The sequence below is a fragment of the Leuciscus leuciscus genome (assembly GCF_965113295.1).
Source record: "Leuciscus leuciscus genome assembly, chromosome: 3".
NCBI lineage: Eukaryota > Metazoa > Chordata > Actinopteri > Cypriniformes > Leuciscidae > Leuciscus > Leuciscus leuciscus.
The window spans coordinates 564140-581022 of record NC_138727.1 but is presented as its reverse complement, the minus strand read 5'-3'; the positions used below and the strand labels follow the sequence as shown (position 1 = coordinate 581022).

Sequence of the window (16883 nt, the reverse complement as noted above, 5' to 3'; positions counted from 1 at the left end):
GCACTTCGATTTCTCAACATGGGGACAGGAGAGCTGTCAGTCAATAAATGTGAAAAAGTTACTTGCGTTACTTATTTGAAAAATTAATTCGGATATGTTGCTGTAAATTTATAAGTAATGCGTTACTTTACTAGTTAAAAAGGGTTACACTTTATTGTGATTGTTACAGTGTAATTTAATTGTAAGTACTGAGTGATATTAAGCAACTACATGTACTTACTATAGGGTTTAGGGTAGTATTAGGATTTGTTGCATGTAATTATGTATTATGCTGTTATTACTATGGCAAGTACATGTAACATATGTAACAAGGACACTGTAAGATAAAGTGTTACCGAAAAAAGTAATCTGATTACGTTACTCAAGTTACTTGTAATGAGTTACACACAACACTGCTCAGGTTATTGGTGTCGTTTCTTCATCATCATTGTTCTTTCTCGGATGCGTGCAGCAGCGGCCGGAGCCAGTGCAAGTATCGGGACAGTTTGGTGAACACGAGTCCTTTATCACAGCCTCCGACTGACAGAGAAAGTCCCGTCAGGAACGCCGTCTTCCCCTCCACTGTCGCCACGGGACTCCCGGACTTCACCTCACACTTCATCCGTTTGCTTTCAGACTCCTGTCTCTCCATGCAGAACATCTTGTTGGTCATTAAGAACGTGAGGTTGAGAGCGTCCCGACAGTCGTCCAATGAGAGGTAAGCGTGTTTGGCTCCGCCCATGACCACGCCCCCTCGACCCGCCCTCATCAGGATGTTCTCGCTGAAGTCTTTCTCCGGCAGGCAGAGCGGGACGATGGACATGTGTTCTGGAAGCGGATCCTTCAGCTCCAGGAACGCCAGATCATTCTCCGGACCGGACGAGTAACGCTTGTGAGGAGTCCAGCTGGAGACAACCAGCGCTGAGCTTGAGTCCCGGACCGCTGGAAGACAAGAGCACGAGCACTTAAAAGGGTAGTAAAAATGAAAATTAGCCCATGATTTACTCACCCTCAAGTCATCCTAGGTGTATATGACACTCTTCTTTCAGACAAACACAACCGGAGTTATATTAAAAAATGTCCTGACTCTTCCAAGCTTTATAATGGGACTGAATGGCCGTATATTTTTTGATGTCCATCAAAGTGCATCTATCCATCATAAAAGTGCATCTATCCATGATAAAAGTGCATCTATCCATCATAAAAGTGCATCTATCCATCATAAAGTGCATCTATCCATGATAAAAGTGCATATATGAACCCCCCACCCCCCACCCCCCACACACACACACACCTGTCCCACCCACTTCTTAAAGTTACGCCACTGGCATCTACTGGCAAGGCTGCACTCGCTACTGGTTATTCTGGGATTCTGGATGAGTGAGACTGGCCTGTTTTGTTATTGCCGGAGAATCTGAAGCTTGTGTAAAGACTCTGCCCTCTTCTGAACGGAGGCGGAGCTAAAGCTCATTTGCATTTAAAGGGACACACATTCCCTTTGAAATTTCACAGACAAATTCTGGGGACACCATAGATTTACATTACATCTTGTGAAAAGGGGCTTAATATGTCACCTTTAAAGACACAATTCTTATGTTTTTATGGAATGGTTGGTTAGCGCTCACCGAGAGAGACGTAGCGCTCCGGCAGCGCTGACATACACACGGCTGACGTCAGCACTGACTTACGGCCCACAACCACACCGTGACAGATGACATCACCGCTGCCGTTCTCAAACCGCACCTGCACACATCATCATCATCATCAAGTGCTCTTCTGATTGGCTGAGTATGGTGTCCTGCGCTAGGGATGCTGGGTAACCCGGTCAATTCTCACCTCCCACGGGCATCTTCCATCAGGACAGAAGCTGGACGTCTTCGTCGTTCCACACGGGTTCTGAACTGAGAACATGGAGGAGGTCAGTGTCACATGTTCCACACTATGCAAATGAGCCACAGCAACGCAGCCAATGAGAAGACAGCAGTACCGTTTGGCGAGCAGCTCCTGCCGTTGCTGTGAAGAGTGAATCCGCGCGCGCAGAAGCATCGATACGCGTCAGCTGTGGGTTTGCAGAAGTGCTCGCATGCTAACGGCCCGGCAGATGGACACTGGGATTTATCTGCAGAACATCATCATGAAGCGTCTGACACACACTGAATGTGTCCATCACATGTTCACTAGCATCACTTTAGGGGCTTTCAAACCGGGTAGTTCTGGGAACCTAGTTCTAGGAATTAGCCACCAGGGTGGTTCCCCGAGAACTACTGGTTCCAATAGGAACGTTTTCCTGGTTTCATTCGCACCGCCAGTAGGAACTCTGAAGTGACGTGTTGGATTTTCTCCTCAGAGTAAGGTTGAGAGGTCCATCTATCACTGTTTTACATGTTCGTAGAGTTAGTTTGTGGAGTAAATATATAGGCTATAATCTGTGTGTGTACACAGCCTTTTTTTAAATGGCTGGCGTTGGTGTTTTGCGTGCGTTCGGCCAATCAGCGAACACTAATGTCACGGATAGTTCCCATAGCGCTGGTTTAGACCGACTCTGAAGGAGGAGTAAATTAGTTCCTCCAAAAGGAGTTCTTAGAGCTCAAATTGTTCCTAGTTCCTGCGGTGCGACCACGCCAAATACCGGGAACTTCCGCCAATAGTTCTAGGAACCATGAAAAGGTTCCTCCAGTGCGAAAGCCCCTTTTCACTTGTGTAAATGATCTCGTTCACCAGTTTGACAGTCGGTGCCGATGTACATGTCGGAGCAGGTGCAGGTGTAGCCGCCGATCCCGTCCTTACACACTCCGCTGTGTTTACACGGACCCGAGCTGCACTGATCCCCGTCTGAGAACGGGAAGAACGGCAGGAAAATATCAGTTTGAAAAGAACAATACAATACTGTGTAGGCTACATGTAAAAGTAAAGAATTGAACAATGATAAATAGTGTAAAAACAGGTTAAAACTACACTGCTCCAAGTACACCAAGTCACTGTTTGGTTAAGAGTCTATGACTGGATGATTATTGCATTACCGCGATGACATCACGGTTTTCTCCAGAGTGGATATATATATATATAGATGAACTAAATAAATAACTTTTTAACAACAAAAATAAACCATCACTGAACTTACTTAAGCTGGACTATGACACCATTTTCTTCTAGAAACAAACTTTGTTGCATTATTTTCCTGTTATCACTGTAAAGCTGCTCTGAAACACTCTGTGTTATAAAAATTTACCCATTTAAATACAAACAGTGACTTTTTGTGTTGGACCATGCAGGCATCATATAATAGTAATTTCATTTAATTCAAGTATGATTCAACTTTCTAAAGGTAACTTACCGTAGTATTTGGCCCAGAACTCATTCTTTACAGGGAAATAAAAAGAGTTGTAATGAGTGAAATTGTTTCAGCAGCATTTAGTTAAATTACTTAGTCATAATTATGTTTTTTTATTTATAATTTTTTATAAGTCATCATTTTGACATGAAAGGTGGAATTTATGACATAGAAAATTATCGTTACGACATTTTAATGTCAAATTTGCGATTTATGCACGCATTTTTTTCCCCTCATGTGATGGAAACTGTCTTGATGGGAGGAGTCTATTAGCCCGCGCTCAAGCAAAAGAGCGCGAACTTCAGACATCCCAGAATAATAAGATCCCTCTCACATCAGAAGAGAACAACAGTCCGTCCTGTAATCTGCCACGGGTGAGTAGCGCTTCATTGTCCAAAGCCTGTGATATTTTCATATAACCTCAAATAATATAATTATTGCACGTTATTCGCACTAGTGGCGATCATGGGAGTAAATTGTTTATGATGTTACGTTAACCCTTTCACGCATAGTGGTCACTACAGTGGACAGCTATTAAAAAAGCATTTTCTTGAATTTGCACGGGTTTTTATGGCAAAGTTGCACATCAGCCTCTTCATTGGACCCTGGTGCATCATCCTATAAATTGCAACCAAGTGGCAAGCCTTTGTGTTTCGATTTTTCCCCCCTCCAAGTTAAGATGGCCAAGGGTCAGTCAGACATGCCAAGTTGCTCCGGAATATCCACCCATTCCTTCTATCCTACGAGACTCTTGTAGGTAAAAAAAAAATATTGCAGCATCAAGCAATATCTAATGAGTCATATCACAGTAAAATTTTCCAAGTTTTGATTTTAGATTGAGAGAAAACTCTGATTAATCACATGTCCACTGTAGTGGACGTCATGCATCAATTGCTATATTTCAGCTACAATTCATAATTATAAACTTAATCTGCAGTGACTTTTTTTTTACTGTAAATAAATGTACTTGTATTATTAGAATGTAATTTTCCTTGATCGCCGCTATCAGATGAAGATGCGCTGCTTACGTCCTCCTCCATGTTTACATGTGCGTAGTGATATTGGCTTGATTTCGGCTGTGACCTACTTACATTTCTTCTTCTTCTTCTTCTTCTTTCGTTTTTGGGCGCATTGCATTACCTACTTACATTTTCGATGCTGATTGGTTGAAAATCTAGCTCAACCGTTTTACATGTCTCAATACGCAGTCAATATAGTGCGCCAATAAATTACAATTTCTCATTAACTGCAGGATAATGCGTGGAGAACTTTTTGCTTGGATACCTTTTATTAACATTGAACATATTGAGCAAAAGAAAAATTAGTGCCCCGTTTGTCGGAACGAAACCCTATTTCTAGGCCTCTTTTAGGCTACCGACAGCGGCCTATGATAGTAAGGTGTTAACTTCTATGTGCTGTTCACAGTTTACAATGTGACCTTGTAAATGTATAGTTTTAAAGGGAAATTAAATAAAATTGTTATGGATGCGTTTAACCCTAGCAAACATTTTTTTGAAGCTGTGCTGTATCTAAACAAAGAAACCAGTGTGTTGTTTAGATACCTGCAGTTTAGGTGTTCATTATCTACTACACTATTATTTTATAAGCACCCCCAACAATAAAAGTCCTGGAGTCACCACTGCCCTCCGTATATGTCGACTGATAAGTAGCCGTGTTTCCATTGCAGATTTGCAAGAATTTCTAAATGTCGATAAAAAACTATTGTGAAATGACGACGTTTCCATTAACCGATGTTATATGCGACTAAAAGGTCATTTTTTCCTCACGCGATAAGTAGTCAGCCGCCGCACTAGCTATTATTATTCATTGTAAGGAGTCATAGGCGTGTTATACAAGCTTTAATGGCAAGGAAAGTGTCTGGGTTTTTCTCCCTCATTTCTGCTTCAAGATCTTGATAAATTGTGGCATTTCTTTGTTGTATAGAATCCAGTATTCGCGTAATTTATTTGTCTTTAACGAGATAATGAAGAACTGTCTTATCTTCTGTCCAAACATACGGCGCCATCTTTAAAGAATGATTGAATGTTACGTACACCATGTGACCTTAAATGCGAAAAAACTGTTTCCATTGCAGTTTTGCGAAATATTCCTTTTTCGAATTGCCTGAAAAACCTCATGCGAGTGTAAAAAAAATAATATTTGAGAGTTTTTCCGAAATGTACGTGTTTCCACTGGGGTGTATTTTCAAATCGCAATTTCAATTTGCGCAATTTGAAGGATATTGGAAACGCGGTTATTGGTGTGTGGTGATCATCAGATGTCGTACTGTCTTCCGGTCGTCCTCGAAGTATTCCCGGGCCTCTTCTTTACTGCACTTCTCCTCGATACACTCGCGCTCCAGATTCCCCTGCAGGATCTCCTCCAGCAGAAACACATTAGCCCGTCTGGAGCGCAGGAGCAGCGAATTCGCCCGCCGGTGAGACCGAAACACTGAAACACACGCTCGACTCATCATGACCACAAACATCATCCCAGCTGACAAGGGGCGCGTTTCCCAAAAGCAGCGTTGGCCAACTATGATCGCAGTTTCCATTGAACTCTATTGGTAACGACGGAACTCGCGACCACAGTTGGCTTTGGGAAACGCACCCCAGATGTGCGCTAAGAACAAAGTACACAAAGTAGTAACATTTAAAAAACGTTAATGAACGTCCAACTTGCATGTTTCAGAAAAAAGTTCCATGAACGATAAATAATGTGCTAACATTCTCAGAACACTATTTAAGACCAGATAACTTTGAACAAATGTTCTGTTAACTTGTGTTTGTTCGTAACTTCAAGAACGTAACAGAACGTTCCCTGTTCGCTGGGATGCCGTGAAGAAATCAATGACGCATCTTTGACAAATTCACATCCTGAAGTCATTCTGATCACAGTGATTTGAGGAACAGGACCAGTGAATGTCCTAATCTAACTCTTTAAATCAGCAAAACAAGGATCGAGAGTAACATGCACCCAACTAACAGGGAACGTTCTCAGAACAAACGGTATTCCAGGAACGTTAATAATGAACGTTTGCTCAAAGTTATCTGGTCTAAAGTTAATAATGTTCTCAAAACGTTTGCACAAAAATATTATCTATACTTCGTTCATGGAACGTGTTTTTCTGAAATGTTTTAGTTGGACGTTTATTTAACGTTTTTTAAATGTTACTACTCGTTTCAGAACATTCAAAAGTAAAACCTGGACGAGTTTGATACCTTTACATAACTTAGCAAAACATTAGCCAAACGTTGTTAGGTTAGCTGGACTGATGATAATTGATCTCTCACCCGTGCGTTGATCCCTCGACGACACATGATGAATGATCAGCATGAAGAACAGCAGACGACATATCAGTGATTCCATCACGATCAATCAGAAGAAGCTCCTGACACCTGTCAGTCACGGATCATCAGCTCATCTGTAGCTCCGCCCACAACCAAAACAGTCAATAACTATCCAGAAAGCGTCTTCCTCGGGATACGTGAAGCATTAACAGAAAATGATGCGATGTTGACGTCAGCGCATTAAAGCGTTCAGCTCTCTGTGATTAAATCTGTGTTTATGGTAAAAGGCAAAGTTGCGATGATTGTTTGTGTGTGCTCAGCGGTGTGTGTCTGGACTCTAGTCTGTCAACATGACCTCTGAACTCTTCATCTGTGTGTTTGTCAACGCGTCCAGAGCCTCCACATACACTGATGTTAGTAAGCTCAATTTAATGTAATGTCTTTATCCAATTGATTGGTCTAATGTATTTGAATTGATGAAATAAAAAAGTTAGCAACTTTTGGGAAGAAGGTAAAACTCAAACAAAACAACAACAAAAAAGCTCATGCCAAAAGGAAACAAGTTGAGATTGTTGAACTTTAATTCTTGTCAGGAAACTTTATACGATAAGAATATGACAGAAACAGCTTATAAAATCAACTGTGTTGTCTTTATTAAAACTGTAAATCTCATTTGGATGAGAGTCAACATGAAACAGCATTGACAAATCGCATTACCTCCATAATGTGACAAGATTTAACTAGAAATATTATATAGTTATAGTTATTATTTCATCAATGATGATTTGATTGAATAGGTTCATTCAAGTAAGTTACATTTATATGAAAAAAGAAAGATTATGAAGACAAAAATGGTTTTCTGTAGAATCCCAGCTAACGGGAACGTTTTCAGAACCTCCTGGCAAGATTATGAACAAACGTTCTTCCCGTAACATGCTTGTTATACTCTTTTAACATTTGCATGGCTAAAAAAAAACCCGGACATTTTCAGGGAACATTCAGAAATAACGTTTTAATAACTTTATGGGAACGTTAGCAAATCATTCTTAGAATATGTTTTTGTTAGCTGGGATAAATCATCAACATGAATTAAGACCGTGTCGTTGTTGATTCACGTGGACTCGGATGATTTGCGTCAGACTCTTCGCACTGGCGTCTTCCGAAGCAGCTCTCGCTTTGCTTTGGGTTTCACCGAAGCTCCCATCTTTGGCATGACTTTAGCCATGGCGTTCTGGATCCACTGGATGTACTTGGAAACCTGCGTGTAGATGCCGTACTTGCCCTTGCGTGCGCATCCCTCGCCCCAGCTCACCACGCCCGTCACGAACCACGTGTCCTTGTAGCGCGTCACATGCGGGCCGCCGCTATCGCCCTGACACGCGTCTTTCTCCTCCTGGTCGTATCCGGCGCAGAACATGCGGTTGGTGATCCGGAACTGGCTGGACTCGATGCACGTAGCGCGGTCGACGTACGGCACCGTTAGCTTCTGGAGGACGGTGGACTGAAGCCCGCCCTCGCGCACGCGACCGAAGCCGCTAACCATGCCGTTCTCCTGGATCATTAGCACGCGCTCCGCGAAGTCGTGCTCCGGGAGGCATGCGGGGATGATGTAGTCGGTGAATGTGATGGGCTTGCTGAGCTTAATGAGGGCGATGTCATTGTGGTAGGTGTCCGAAATGAAGTTCTTGTGGATCAGAATCTCGTCTACGTCGTGGATGACCTCACGACCCTCTTTGACCAGCGTGTCAAACTCACCTGACAGAAAGACACAAACGCTGATGAAAACCCCCAAAGAACTGATCGAATGTAAATGTGTGCCTTGATTGCAATGCAAGTTAGATAAAAGCCTCTGCCAAAATGCAAACATGTAAATAGGTGTACCCTGTGACAGGCGATCTGACCAATCATAATCTGCAGAATCCGCCATTTTTGTCCGACAAAGCAGTCAGGAGAGTTAGTAGATAAACGTTGGTGGATTTGAACTTGAAAAACCGAGTGTACTGACGTCTTTCCACGGTTGAAACAACATAAGTTCTGATGTTCATGCATGTTTATTTGATGCTATAAATGAACTAGAAGGAAGAGATGATCGCTTCTCGAGCAGCTTTAACTGAGGCGATCTGTCACGACACATTAAAGAGCCACAAAACAGTTGTGTCTCCTAAGCCCCTTTCACACAGAGATTCCGGAAAATACACGGATAAAGTGACCCGGGATTTGACCCGGGTTCGTTTGATTTTGGTCATTCACACTGCCAGTGATTTTCCGGAATCAGAGAGTGCGTTCACACACAACCCGTAAAAATGCCGTAAAGACACGTGACATCGATGTGACTTGTTATCTCAGCAGCGTCTTAAGTTTGCTTATGAGCTGCGATCTCTCTCTCGAGAAACCACGCCTGTGCATTTGTTTCTCTGATTCGATCATAAACTTGCGCATTACGTACCGTTTCACAGCTGGAGAACGAGCCCGGCTTCAGCGTCATCACTACGACACGGCATTATTACGGCTTTTGTTCACACAGCGCGCGTTCCGGGACTGAACACGGCAATGTTACTAGGTCCCGACCCGGCATCGATCCCGGCATAAATCCCGGGTCGAGTTTGCGTTCACACAGAAGGCGCTCTGGCAATTTGCCGGCAATTTGCCGGGTTCAAAGCGCTGTGTGAAAGGGGCTCTAGATGACAATGAGGGTGAATAGAGACTTTTACTGAAGTCTCCCTCTCAGATGTTTCTCTTGAGAAAAAGCCCCCTGAAATCTCACACGAGTTTTTAGCTTTTAATATGAATATGTTAGCCTTAAGGTTATGAATAAGCTAATTAAGGTTATGAATTATTTGATATAAGAATTAAAAACTTACAGTCTCTCACTTTCGCTAAAATGGATCACGGATTTTTGACATCACCGCGTCTCATCAAATCTTGTGTCCAATCAAATGCTCTCTAGAATCTAAAGCTCCGCCCCCTCTGCTATAAACGCCACCTGGCCGAAGCGAACGTTGACGCATCACAGAGGAATATGTGTTAGAGATGTGTGTTTGTTTGCTCAAACGCTCCAGTTTTATCCTGTTTTAAGAATGAAATGGATAGTTTATACACATCTCTACTGTTGAATCCAGCGTATCATCAGCGCTCGATTCGCTTCCATGGTGCTGTCAGTCTGTGAGCTAAACCAAACGCTATTGGCTGTTTGAAAAGGGGGAGGGGCCAATCAATATGTCCCGCTTTAACTTCCCGTTTCAGTGGAAATTACGTCAGCGCATCAAACAAAGCTGCGCGTTCCAAGACACTTCAGTGGGACTTTAAGAACTGATCATGTAAGGTTATTTGGGGAACCAGAAATGTTTGCGAAAACCCCCTTTTTGGAACCTTTATTTTTAAGAGTGAAGAAAGATTCCATGGATGGTAAAAGTTCTAAATGGGGCCGTTGATATAAATAAACAACATTTATTTTAATAAATGTAATAAAAGTTTTTAAAAAAGGAGAAAAAACACCAAAAAAACAATACTGCTGTTAATCTGAAGAATATCATTCAGCTGTTTTGTGCATCAAATGTGCATGAAAATATTTCAAATGTTGAAGTTTAAGAAGTGTAAAAGAGATGTTTCTATAAAAGGCCGTACCTAAAACCACCCTGGTGGAGAGCGACTGGTTCATACAGTGAGCGGCCGACAGAATGAAGTGCTGGTTCAGGATGGTGCCGCCACAGAAGCCGATGTTGTCTTCATTAACGAGAAGAGCCTGAGAGAACGTCCCACGTCAGCAATAACAGACTAAAACTGGCATATTTCACGTCTCCAAAAACTCAATTAAATATCATGCACAAGAAGAGCCCGTGTGTGTCTGTACCTGCCACGGACATTCTCCAGGAGGACATTCCACACCGTTGACGATTCTCGTTTTTCCTGCGGATGATTCGGGTAAAACCGGCTCCTCCTCTACGATGTGCTGCTTGTCGAGGCCGAACATGATCGTCTCGTTAACCGGCGGGTTTGTGGCGTTTCCGGCTGTCTCCTCTTGGTTCTCAGAGTTGGAGATGTTTGGCGTTAGCATGAAGATGTTTGGTGTTAGCAAGCTTCTGATCTTCTGGGGATGAACGACGCCGCATTTGAAAGGATCTGAAACCAAAGGGTTATTTAACCCTCTTCCTTCCCTCGCGTCCTGCAACAAATCCTTCCCTCGCGGGTCAAATTGTGATATTTCATGACTCTAGATGGGCTTATATCTCTATATGGAGTAAATGAGCTGTTCCTCTGGGTCCTAAAGCCAGTTTCTCTTCAGTGTGCATTCAGATACACATGTAGACATTATAAAATAATTTTATGGTAAAGGTTTAGCATTTTTAGTTTGAATTTTGTACTGAAGCATTCCTCGCATTCCATTCATTCCTAAGGGGGTCAAATTGACTCATGAGGGAAGGATTCGTTACTTTTTACAACCACAAAACTCCTCGAAACCATTACATTTTTTGTGTGTATTCATGGTTCAAAGGCGACAAAAGTCCTGGGGTCTTGGACCCCTCTGATGAACACTCAATTATTATAATTTTTTTAACCCAATTCCGGGTCAAAATGACCCGAGGGAAGGATGAAACTGGAAGATAATCGGCGGATAAACGTCTCGCTCACATCAGAACATCATTTACCATTAGAGTGGCACGACTTCCCGTCATCGCCCAGCTCGTAGCCTTTGGCACACGAACAAACAGCGGTTTTCTCCTTCACCCTGCAGAAATGATCACAGCCTCCGTTTTGACTCTCGCAGAGCGCAGGAATCGCTGCAGAGAAACACAGTGTTCAGCGTGCCGCTGGTCTGATGGTCTGTTGTGTGATTACTGAGCATCGTGAGGCTCTTTACCGATCTCACAGTTGTAGCCCTTAAACCCTTGTTGACAGAAACACGTGTACGGCCCGACCGCATCTTTGCACTCGCCACCATTGAAACACGGCTGAGACAAACACGCGTCTCCATCTGTAGAAACACAACCGCTGGTATCAAGACTTACTTTACCATTAAAACCAAACTGAAGCGCAGGATCGTTACAGGCACTCACCGTAATACACGTGCCAGAACTCATTCTGAGAGAGAAAAGAGAAGAACAACAACAACACATCCGTCAGATGAAATCAACCTTCATTTAATGCACACCGGAAGCATTTAGTGGCGTGTTGGTGTTTCATTGGCGTGTCATTCAGACTCAATGGCGTATCGTGGTCTTTACAGTCCATGTGGTTATTTTTTTAAATATGTTTTAACAATTTTCTTCAGATGGTTAGTCAATAGTTCAACTCTGTCATGGGGGAAATCATAGTGAAAATACTGGCATTTTAATTTTTAATAACGTTCTCAAATGAATTAGACCAGTGGTTCTCAACTCCAGTCCTCAGGACCTAGGGGTGGGCGATATGGCAAAAATATCATATGACGATTTTTTCAGGAAAATCACGATTCACGATTTTATCACGATTCTTTTTTATGTTGGTTTTACTATTTTGTGACTGAGCATTACAGCCAAACTAATGTCCATATTTTAAAAACTAAGCCTTAGGTAACAAAATATAAAATAAAAAAGAATGGCAGACAGGGGTGAAGATAAAAATTGTGTCATTATTTTCTTTGTTATTAAATATTAAGATCAAAGAAACACATTACACATACACAACTTAATATACAAATTAAATAAACAGAGTGCTTTATGTTTTCAGCTACAGTAGGTGTAGGCCTATTTAACAGTAGCATTGAAGAAAGTAATTAAATGAACAAATATGAAAATAAAACAAAACATAGACTTCACTGTATAAATTATACATTGATACTTATTAAAGCTACTATTAAAAGTTATCAGTCAGTTATCAGTGCGTAAAAATTTATTTTTGGGTGAACTATCCCTTTAAGGACAAGCGGCAACGTGTTTACTATTACTACTGTCTCTTTAAGAGCTGCGCGCGACGCGTCTAATATACACGCATTTGACAAGCAGATTTTCTCTCAATTTTCTCAAGTTTGCTTTCACTTTAGACATAACCGACTTTGTTTATGTAAACCTTGTGTGTATTTAACAGTATTAGCACAATAAGACTCGAAAGATAACTTAGTCCAGTATCAAGGCGCTGGTAGACAGGCTTTTAGTGCATGTGAGCTTCGCATGTACGCGCTGAGAAACGCACACGTTAGAACAGCGCATCAGCACGCGAAATAAATGTTTAACCGACAAGACATTAAAGCACATGCAAATTATGAACTTTTGTGAACTGTAGTGTCCCGTTCCGCTGCGTTAACATTTTATGTGAATATACGTGGCGTTGTCCAGTATGTTGGGACAGAGGCGCCAGAACAGCAACTGATAGAATGCGCAATACTACGATATTTCTTCAAACGCAGATCGTGGAGACATTTTAATCGTCCACGATCAAAAATCGTCATATCGCACACCCCTATCAGGACCCACTGCTCTGCACATTTTGGATGTCTCCCTTAAATAACACACCTGAACCAGATCATTAGCTCGTTAGGAGGACTCCATGAACTGAACCAGAGCCCGTCTACGGAGAGCCTGTCCACTCCCTATTAAGCCCTATTGTACCGAATTTTGGTTGTAGTACCACCAGAGTTCCACTGGGGGCGCTCGCCATGAGTGCAAAATGAATGGGAGTCAATGGGGCTAGACGGCTAAATTTGTCTCTTTCACCCGATTGCCGTTGAGAAATCTCAGATGTGATTGTAGATTTTGCAAGTTCAACATGGGTTTTAGGTCGAAAGTTGAATGAACGAGTACTTATGTCGTTTTGATTTCTTACAGGTTGAGTTGTTGTTGCCCATAACACGCTAGCATTCTGCTAATGACGTCAGCATTCTGACGTCATTGACATTTTGAAAGACTTTTTTAAATCAAATAAGTGACTCTAAAAAATCTAACACCCAGCAATGTGTAATTTCTTTGCATCTCCTTTCGAATACAACATTCAAATTACTAGACAAAAAATTATATCCTGAGAAAAGTGGATTTTGAGGGGTATACCGCCATTGACCTCCATTCATTCTGCACTCGTCCTGTGAGCGCCCTCATATGGAATCAGAGTGGAACTGCAACCAGTTCAGAAGCCGGAAGTGTAGTGAGAGTGAAACTTCTCGCCATATTAGACATTCTCTGACTGAACTGAGTGTGTCAGATAAGGAGACATACAAAATGTGCAGAGCAGCGGGTCCCGAGGACTGGAATTGAGAACCACTGAATCAGACGTTCATCATGTTTCAGAACGTTCAGAGAACATTCAAAAGTAACGTTCCCATAATGTTTGAAGAATGATAAAGTGAAACTTATAGAAATAACACTTTAATAACTTAATGGGAACACTGTAAACCAGAATAAGTTGGCAAAACTCAAATAATTTGAGGTAATCAGTTACACACCCAAAATTTAAGTTAAGAAATGTAACGTTTAAGTAAGCAGAACTTGCAGATTTTTATTTCGTAATCATACATTTTATTTGCTCTTAACTTGAAATATTTGAGTAAGCTAATTCATACACAACTTAATTTTCATGTAATCTCAACTTAAATATTTTTAGTAGTGCAAAATGTGCTAGCTTTAACCAGATAATAAAAAAAAGCTACCTTGCTAATTGGTGACACAATGCTTTGATAGCATTAGCACAGCATAGCACTTGATAAATGTACAGCAATTTTAAACATTTTTCATACATTATTATTATGCTCATGCTCCACTCGTCACCATGATGGTAACCCACCCAAAACACAACATAAGAGAAACTCTTCTAAATTAGCGTAACAAAAGATTAAACTCGACTAAATATCCGCACTTAACGTTGATCTGGCAAAAAAAAAAGCATTATATAACACTTAGTTTTAGCATTTACTCTCCCTTTTAAGTGTCATGGCAAAGCATGCTGGGAAATAGAAATCCCAGCCCAGTTTTGACTTTAAATTCAAGTTTGTCTAAATTAAAAGAAACAAGTTCATAGAACTCAAAACAATGAAACAATTCAACTTACTTAAAACGTGTCAGTTTTGTGAACTCAAAAGAAAAAGAAAGTTCTAAATACTCATAAAAATTAATTTGATGAAACTAATTTGTATAATTTAAGTTGGCTCTACTCAAAACCAATTCATTATTTTGAGCGTTAGGGTTTACTGTGAATGTTATCAAAATGTTCCTAGAATATTAATATTGGGATATTAATATTAATATTTTCAATTTAATTATATTAAGTGGCACACAGTAACTGAGTGAATTTACTTATTTTCTCAAATGATGTGAATACTGAGGGAATAGTATCTATCAGTGTCTGTGGTGGTTGTGTATTTTGGGCCTTAAAGTGGAAAATTGATTTCTTGGAAGATTCCAGTGAAGAATTGAACAAACAGACCGTCTTTTTAACATCCTCGAAGATTTCTCTGGCCTCCTCGTAACTGCAGCGCTCCTCAATGCACTCGCGCTCCATGTTGCCCTTCTTCATCTCCTCGAACATGGAGTTTGCGCGCCGGCGGCGGATCAGGATCTGACTAGCATCTCGAGGGCGAAGGAAGACTGGAAAAACACATGACTTCATCATCATTATCAACACCAAAGCCTCCCTCCTCCAGAGACTGATAGCAGAGGAGTGTTGTGAAATAAACCAAAGCACAGTCAAAATCCCTCTGACTTTGACTGGGCCTTAAAGAACAACAGGAACAGAGAAATCAGTCGTTCTGAAGCTTCAGTTTTTTAGATTCGAGACGACACTCACCTTCCGAGCACAGACCGTGCACTAGAAACAAGCACAGAAAGTTCCAGTAGACCCAAGACATGGTCGGTCGTCGGCGTTTAGCTCTTTCACGTTAGAGGATCGTTCAGAAAGCAGAGGGAAGGTCAATGAACTGAGCGCTGGGAGGGAGAGAGAGGAACAGAGGGAGGAGAAACTCAGTCGTTTACACACTCGACGTGTGTGAGGTTTCAGTTTAGAGATCATGAAACCAGAGAGAAAGCTGATTAATTACCTACACGTTCTCCAAACAAACACAAATGAGATTGGAGAAGCGCAATAATGATTTATGGGCGTTTAGTAATCTTGAATCAGAATAAGTTCCTCTTGCAGCATCTCTTCTCTGATGATGTGGGCAGGGCTATAACCTGTCACTCACATGAGATCAGCCAATAGGAAACCACAACCATCCAATCAATTCCCCACAGACACAATCAAGCCCCGCCCACATTTGTTCTTGTTCCTGAAGCGTTTCACTCGGATATACGACACAATAGAGGAGATAAGACCAGCACAACTTCACTTTAATGATGCCTGAGACAATAATGTCAGTATCTGCATTTCCATTACAGATTTGCGCAAAACTTTTGCGATATTTTTTAAATGTCGATTAAAAACTATTGTGAAATGGCGGCGTTTCCATTAAACTGGTTTATGCGACTGAAACTTAAATTTTTTCCTCTCATGATGAGTCATTCCAACAATTATGGCATCGGATGTTAGTAGTTTACATATTTCTCAGCCGCACTCGCCATTATTATTACTGGAAGGAGTCGTAGGCGTGTTATACAAGCTTTAATGGCAAGGACAGACTCTTATACTGAGGAGTTTCTGGGTGTTTCTCCCTCATTTCTGCTTCAAGATCTTTACTGTGGCATTTCTTAGTGGTATTGGGCGCTTTCACACTAGCACTTTTGGTGCGCACCTGGGTTCGAATGACATCAGAGTTCGGTTCGTTTGGATGATGTGAACGCTGTTTTCCGAACTCGGGTGCGCACCCGCGAACCGTACTCGAGTCCGCTTAAAAAGGTGGTCTGGGGTGCGGTTCATGTGAACTCGGGTACGATTCGCTGCTGATATGAACGCAATCGTACCAAATCGCGGAAGTGAACCGCTATTGATGACGTATAATCTGGTGCGTGCCTGCGTGCGTGTGTGTTTAACAACTGTAAAAGGGTCTATATACACTTACCTTGACGAAAAGCGGGATTGACGCACTGTAAGCAGAGAGATGATTTCTGCTTGCCTCCACAAAAATTGTCTTCGGCGGGCGGGCGGACATCCCGCTGTCTTTGGAATGGTTTGATTACTTTTGCGGCAGACAGACGCAAGTGTGTTTCTGTATCTTTTCTTTGAAAACAAAACCAAAGGTTCAAAAAAAGAAGAACAAATGTGAAGCGAGAAATTCTATCCATTTTGACGCCTTTTCATAGCGGTTACCAAGCAACACGAGTACGCGCCAGCTGCAGCTTGATGACGTAAGCGTACCGCGGTTCGGATACAAATAATATAATGTGAAC

The 16883-nt window shown here is 41.7% G+C and overlaps 2 protein-coding genes and 2 long non-coding RNA genes across 6 annotated transcripts in view; 1 reads left to right on the top strand and 3 right to left on the bottom strand.

The window, feature by feature from the left end:
- Window positions 1–126: 126 nt before the first annotated feature.
- On the bottom strand, window positions 127–6890 carry prozb (protein Z, vitamin K-dependent plasma glycoprotein b). The gene is made up of 8 exons (XM_082163885.1): window positions 6604–6890; window positions 5598–5761; window positions 3314–3338; window positions 2698–2811; window positions 1967–2098; window positions 1816–1880; window positions 1605–1722; window positions 127–921 (listed from the first exon to the last, which is right to left on the bottom strand). Exons 1-8 carry the CDS (start codon window positions 6677–6679, stop codon window positions 425–427), a joined length of 1191 nt encoding a protein of 396 aa, XP_082020011.1. The 5' UTR covers window positions 6680–6890; the 3' UTR covers window positions 127–424.
- Window positions 6891–7228: 338 nt separating this feature from the next.
- LOC309494463 (coagulation factor X-like) lies at window positions 7229–15549 on the bottom strand. Of its 3 annotated transcripts, XR_014204325.1 has the most exons (9): window positions 15349–15542; window positions 14989–15149; window positions 11655–11679; window positions 11459–11572; window positions 11247–11378; window positions 10451–10719; window positions 10225–10342; window positions 7534–8355; window positions 7229–7498 (listed from the first exon to the last, which is right to left on the bottom strand). XR_014204325.1 is itself a non-coding variant. In XM_082163840.1 (8 exons), the coding sequence occupies exons 1-8, from the start codon at window positions 15407–15409 to the stop codon at window positions 7736–7738; spliced, it is 1500 nt and encodes a 499-aa protein (XP_082019966.1). In that variant the 5' UTR covers window positions 15410–15542; the 3' UTR covers window positions 7229–7735. The 3 variants fall into 3 exon arrangements, 2 of the variants coding, with proteins under 2 accessions (XP_082019966.1, XP_082019967.1); XM_082163840.1 differs by having other exon boundaries at window positions 7229–8355; XM_082163841.1 differs by lacking the exon at window positions 11655–11679 and having other exon boundaries at window positions 7229–8355; window positions 11459–11589; window positions 14981–15149; window positions 15349–15549.
- The window catches only part of LOC309494587, a 97348-nt gene continuing 91190 nt past the window's right edge, over window positions 10726–16883 (top strand). The window contains exon 1 of the long non-coding RNA XR_014204387.1: window positions 10726–10932. This is a non-coding gene — a long non-coding RNA (uncharacterized lncRNA). The remainder of the gene's footprint in view (window positions 10933–16883) is intronic.
- Window positions 11718–14974, bottom strand: LOC309494568. The gene is made up of 2 exons (XR_014204370.1): window positions 13744–14974; window positions 11718–13118 (listed from the first exon to the last, which is right to left on the bottom strand). It is a non-coding gene; the product is annotated as an uncharacterized lncRNA (long non-coding RNA).

Bases quoted from the DNA above. Each gene is read 5' to 3' on its own strand.
- prozb (XM_082163885.1), bottom strand. From the start codon at position 6,679: ATGGAATCACTGATATGTCGTCTGCTGTTCTTCATGCTGATCATTCAT. The intron at 3,339-5,597 runs GTACGACATCTG...TTCCCTGTAAAG, and splicing joins TCGAGGACGACCGGAAGACA to AATGAGTTCTGGGCCAAATA. The intron at 2,812-3,313 runs GTAAGTTACCTT...TCCCGTTCTCAG, and splicing joins GTTCTGGGCCAAATACTACG to ACGGGGATCAGTGCAGCTCG.
- LOC309494463 (XM_082163841.1), bottom strand. From the start codon at position 15,409: ATGTCTTGGGTCTACTGGAACTTTCTGTGCTTGTTTCTAGTGCACGGT. The intron at 11,590-14,980 runs GTTCAATTCTTC...TCTTGATACCAG, and splicing joins GTTAAAAAGACGGTCTGTTT to CGGTTGTGTTTCTACAGATG. The intron at 10,720-11,246 runs GTAAATGATGTT...CTTTGGTTTCAG, and splicing joins GAAGTCGTGCCACTCTAATG to ATCCTTTCAAATGCGGCGTC.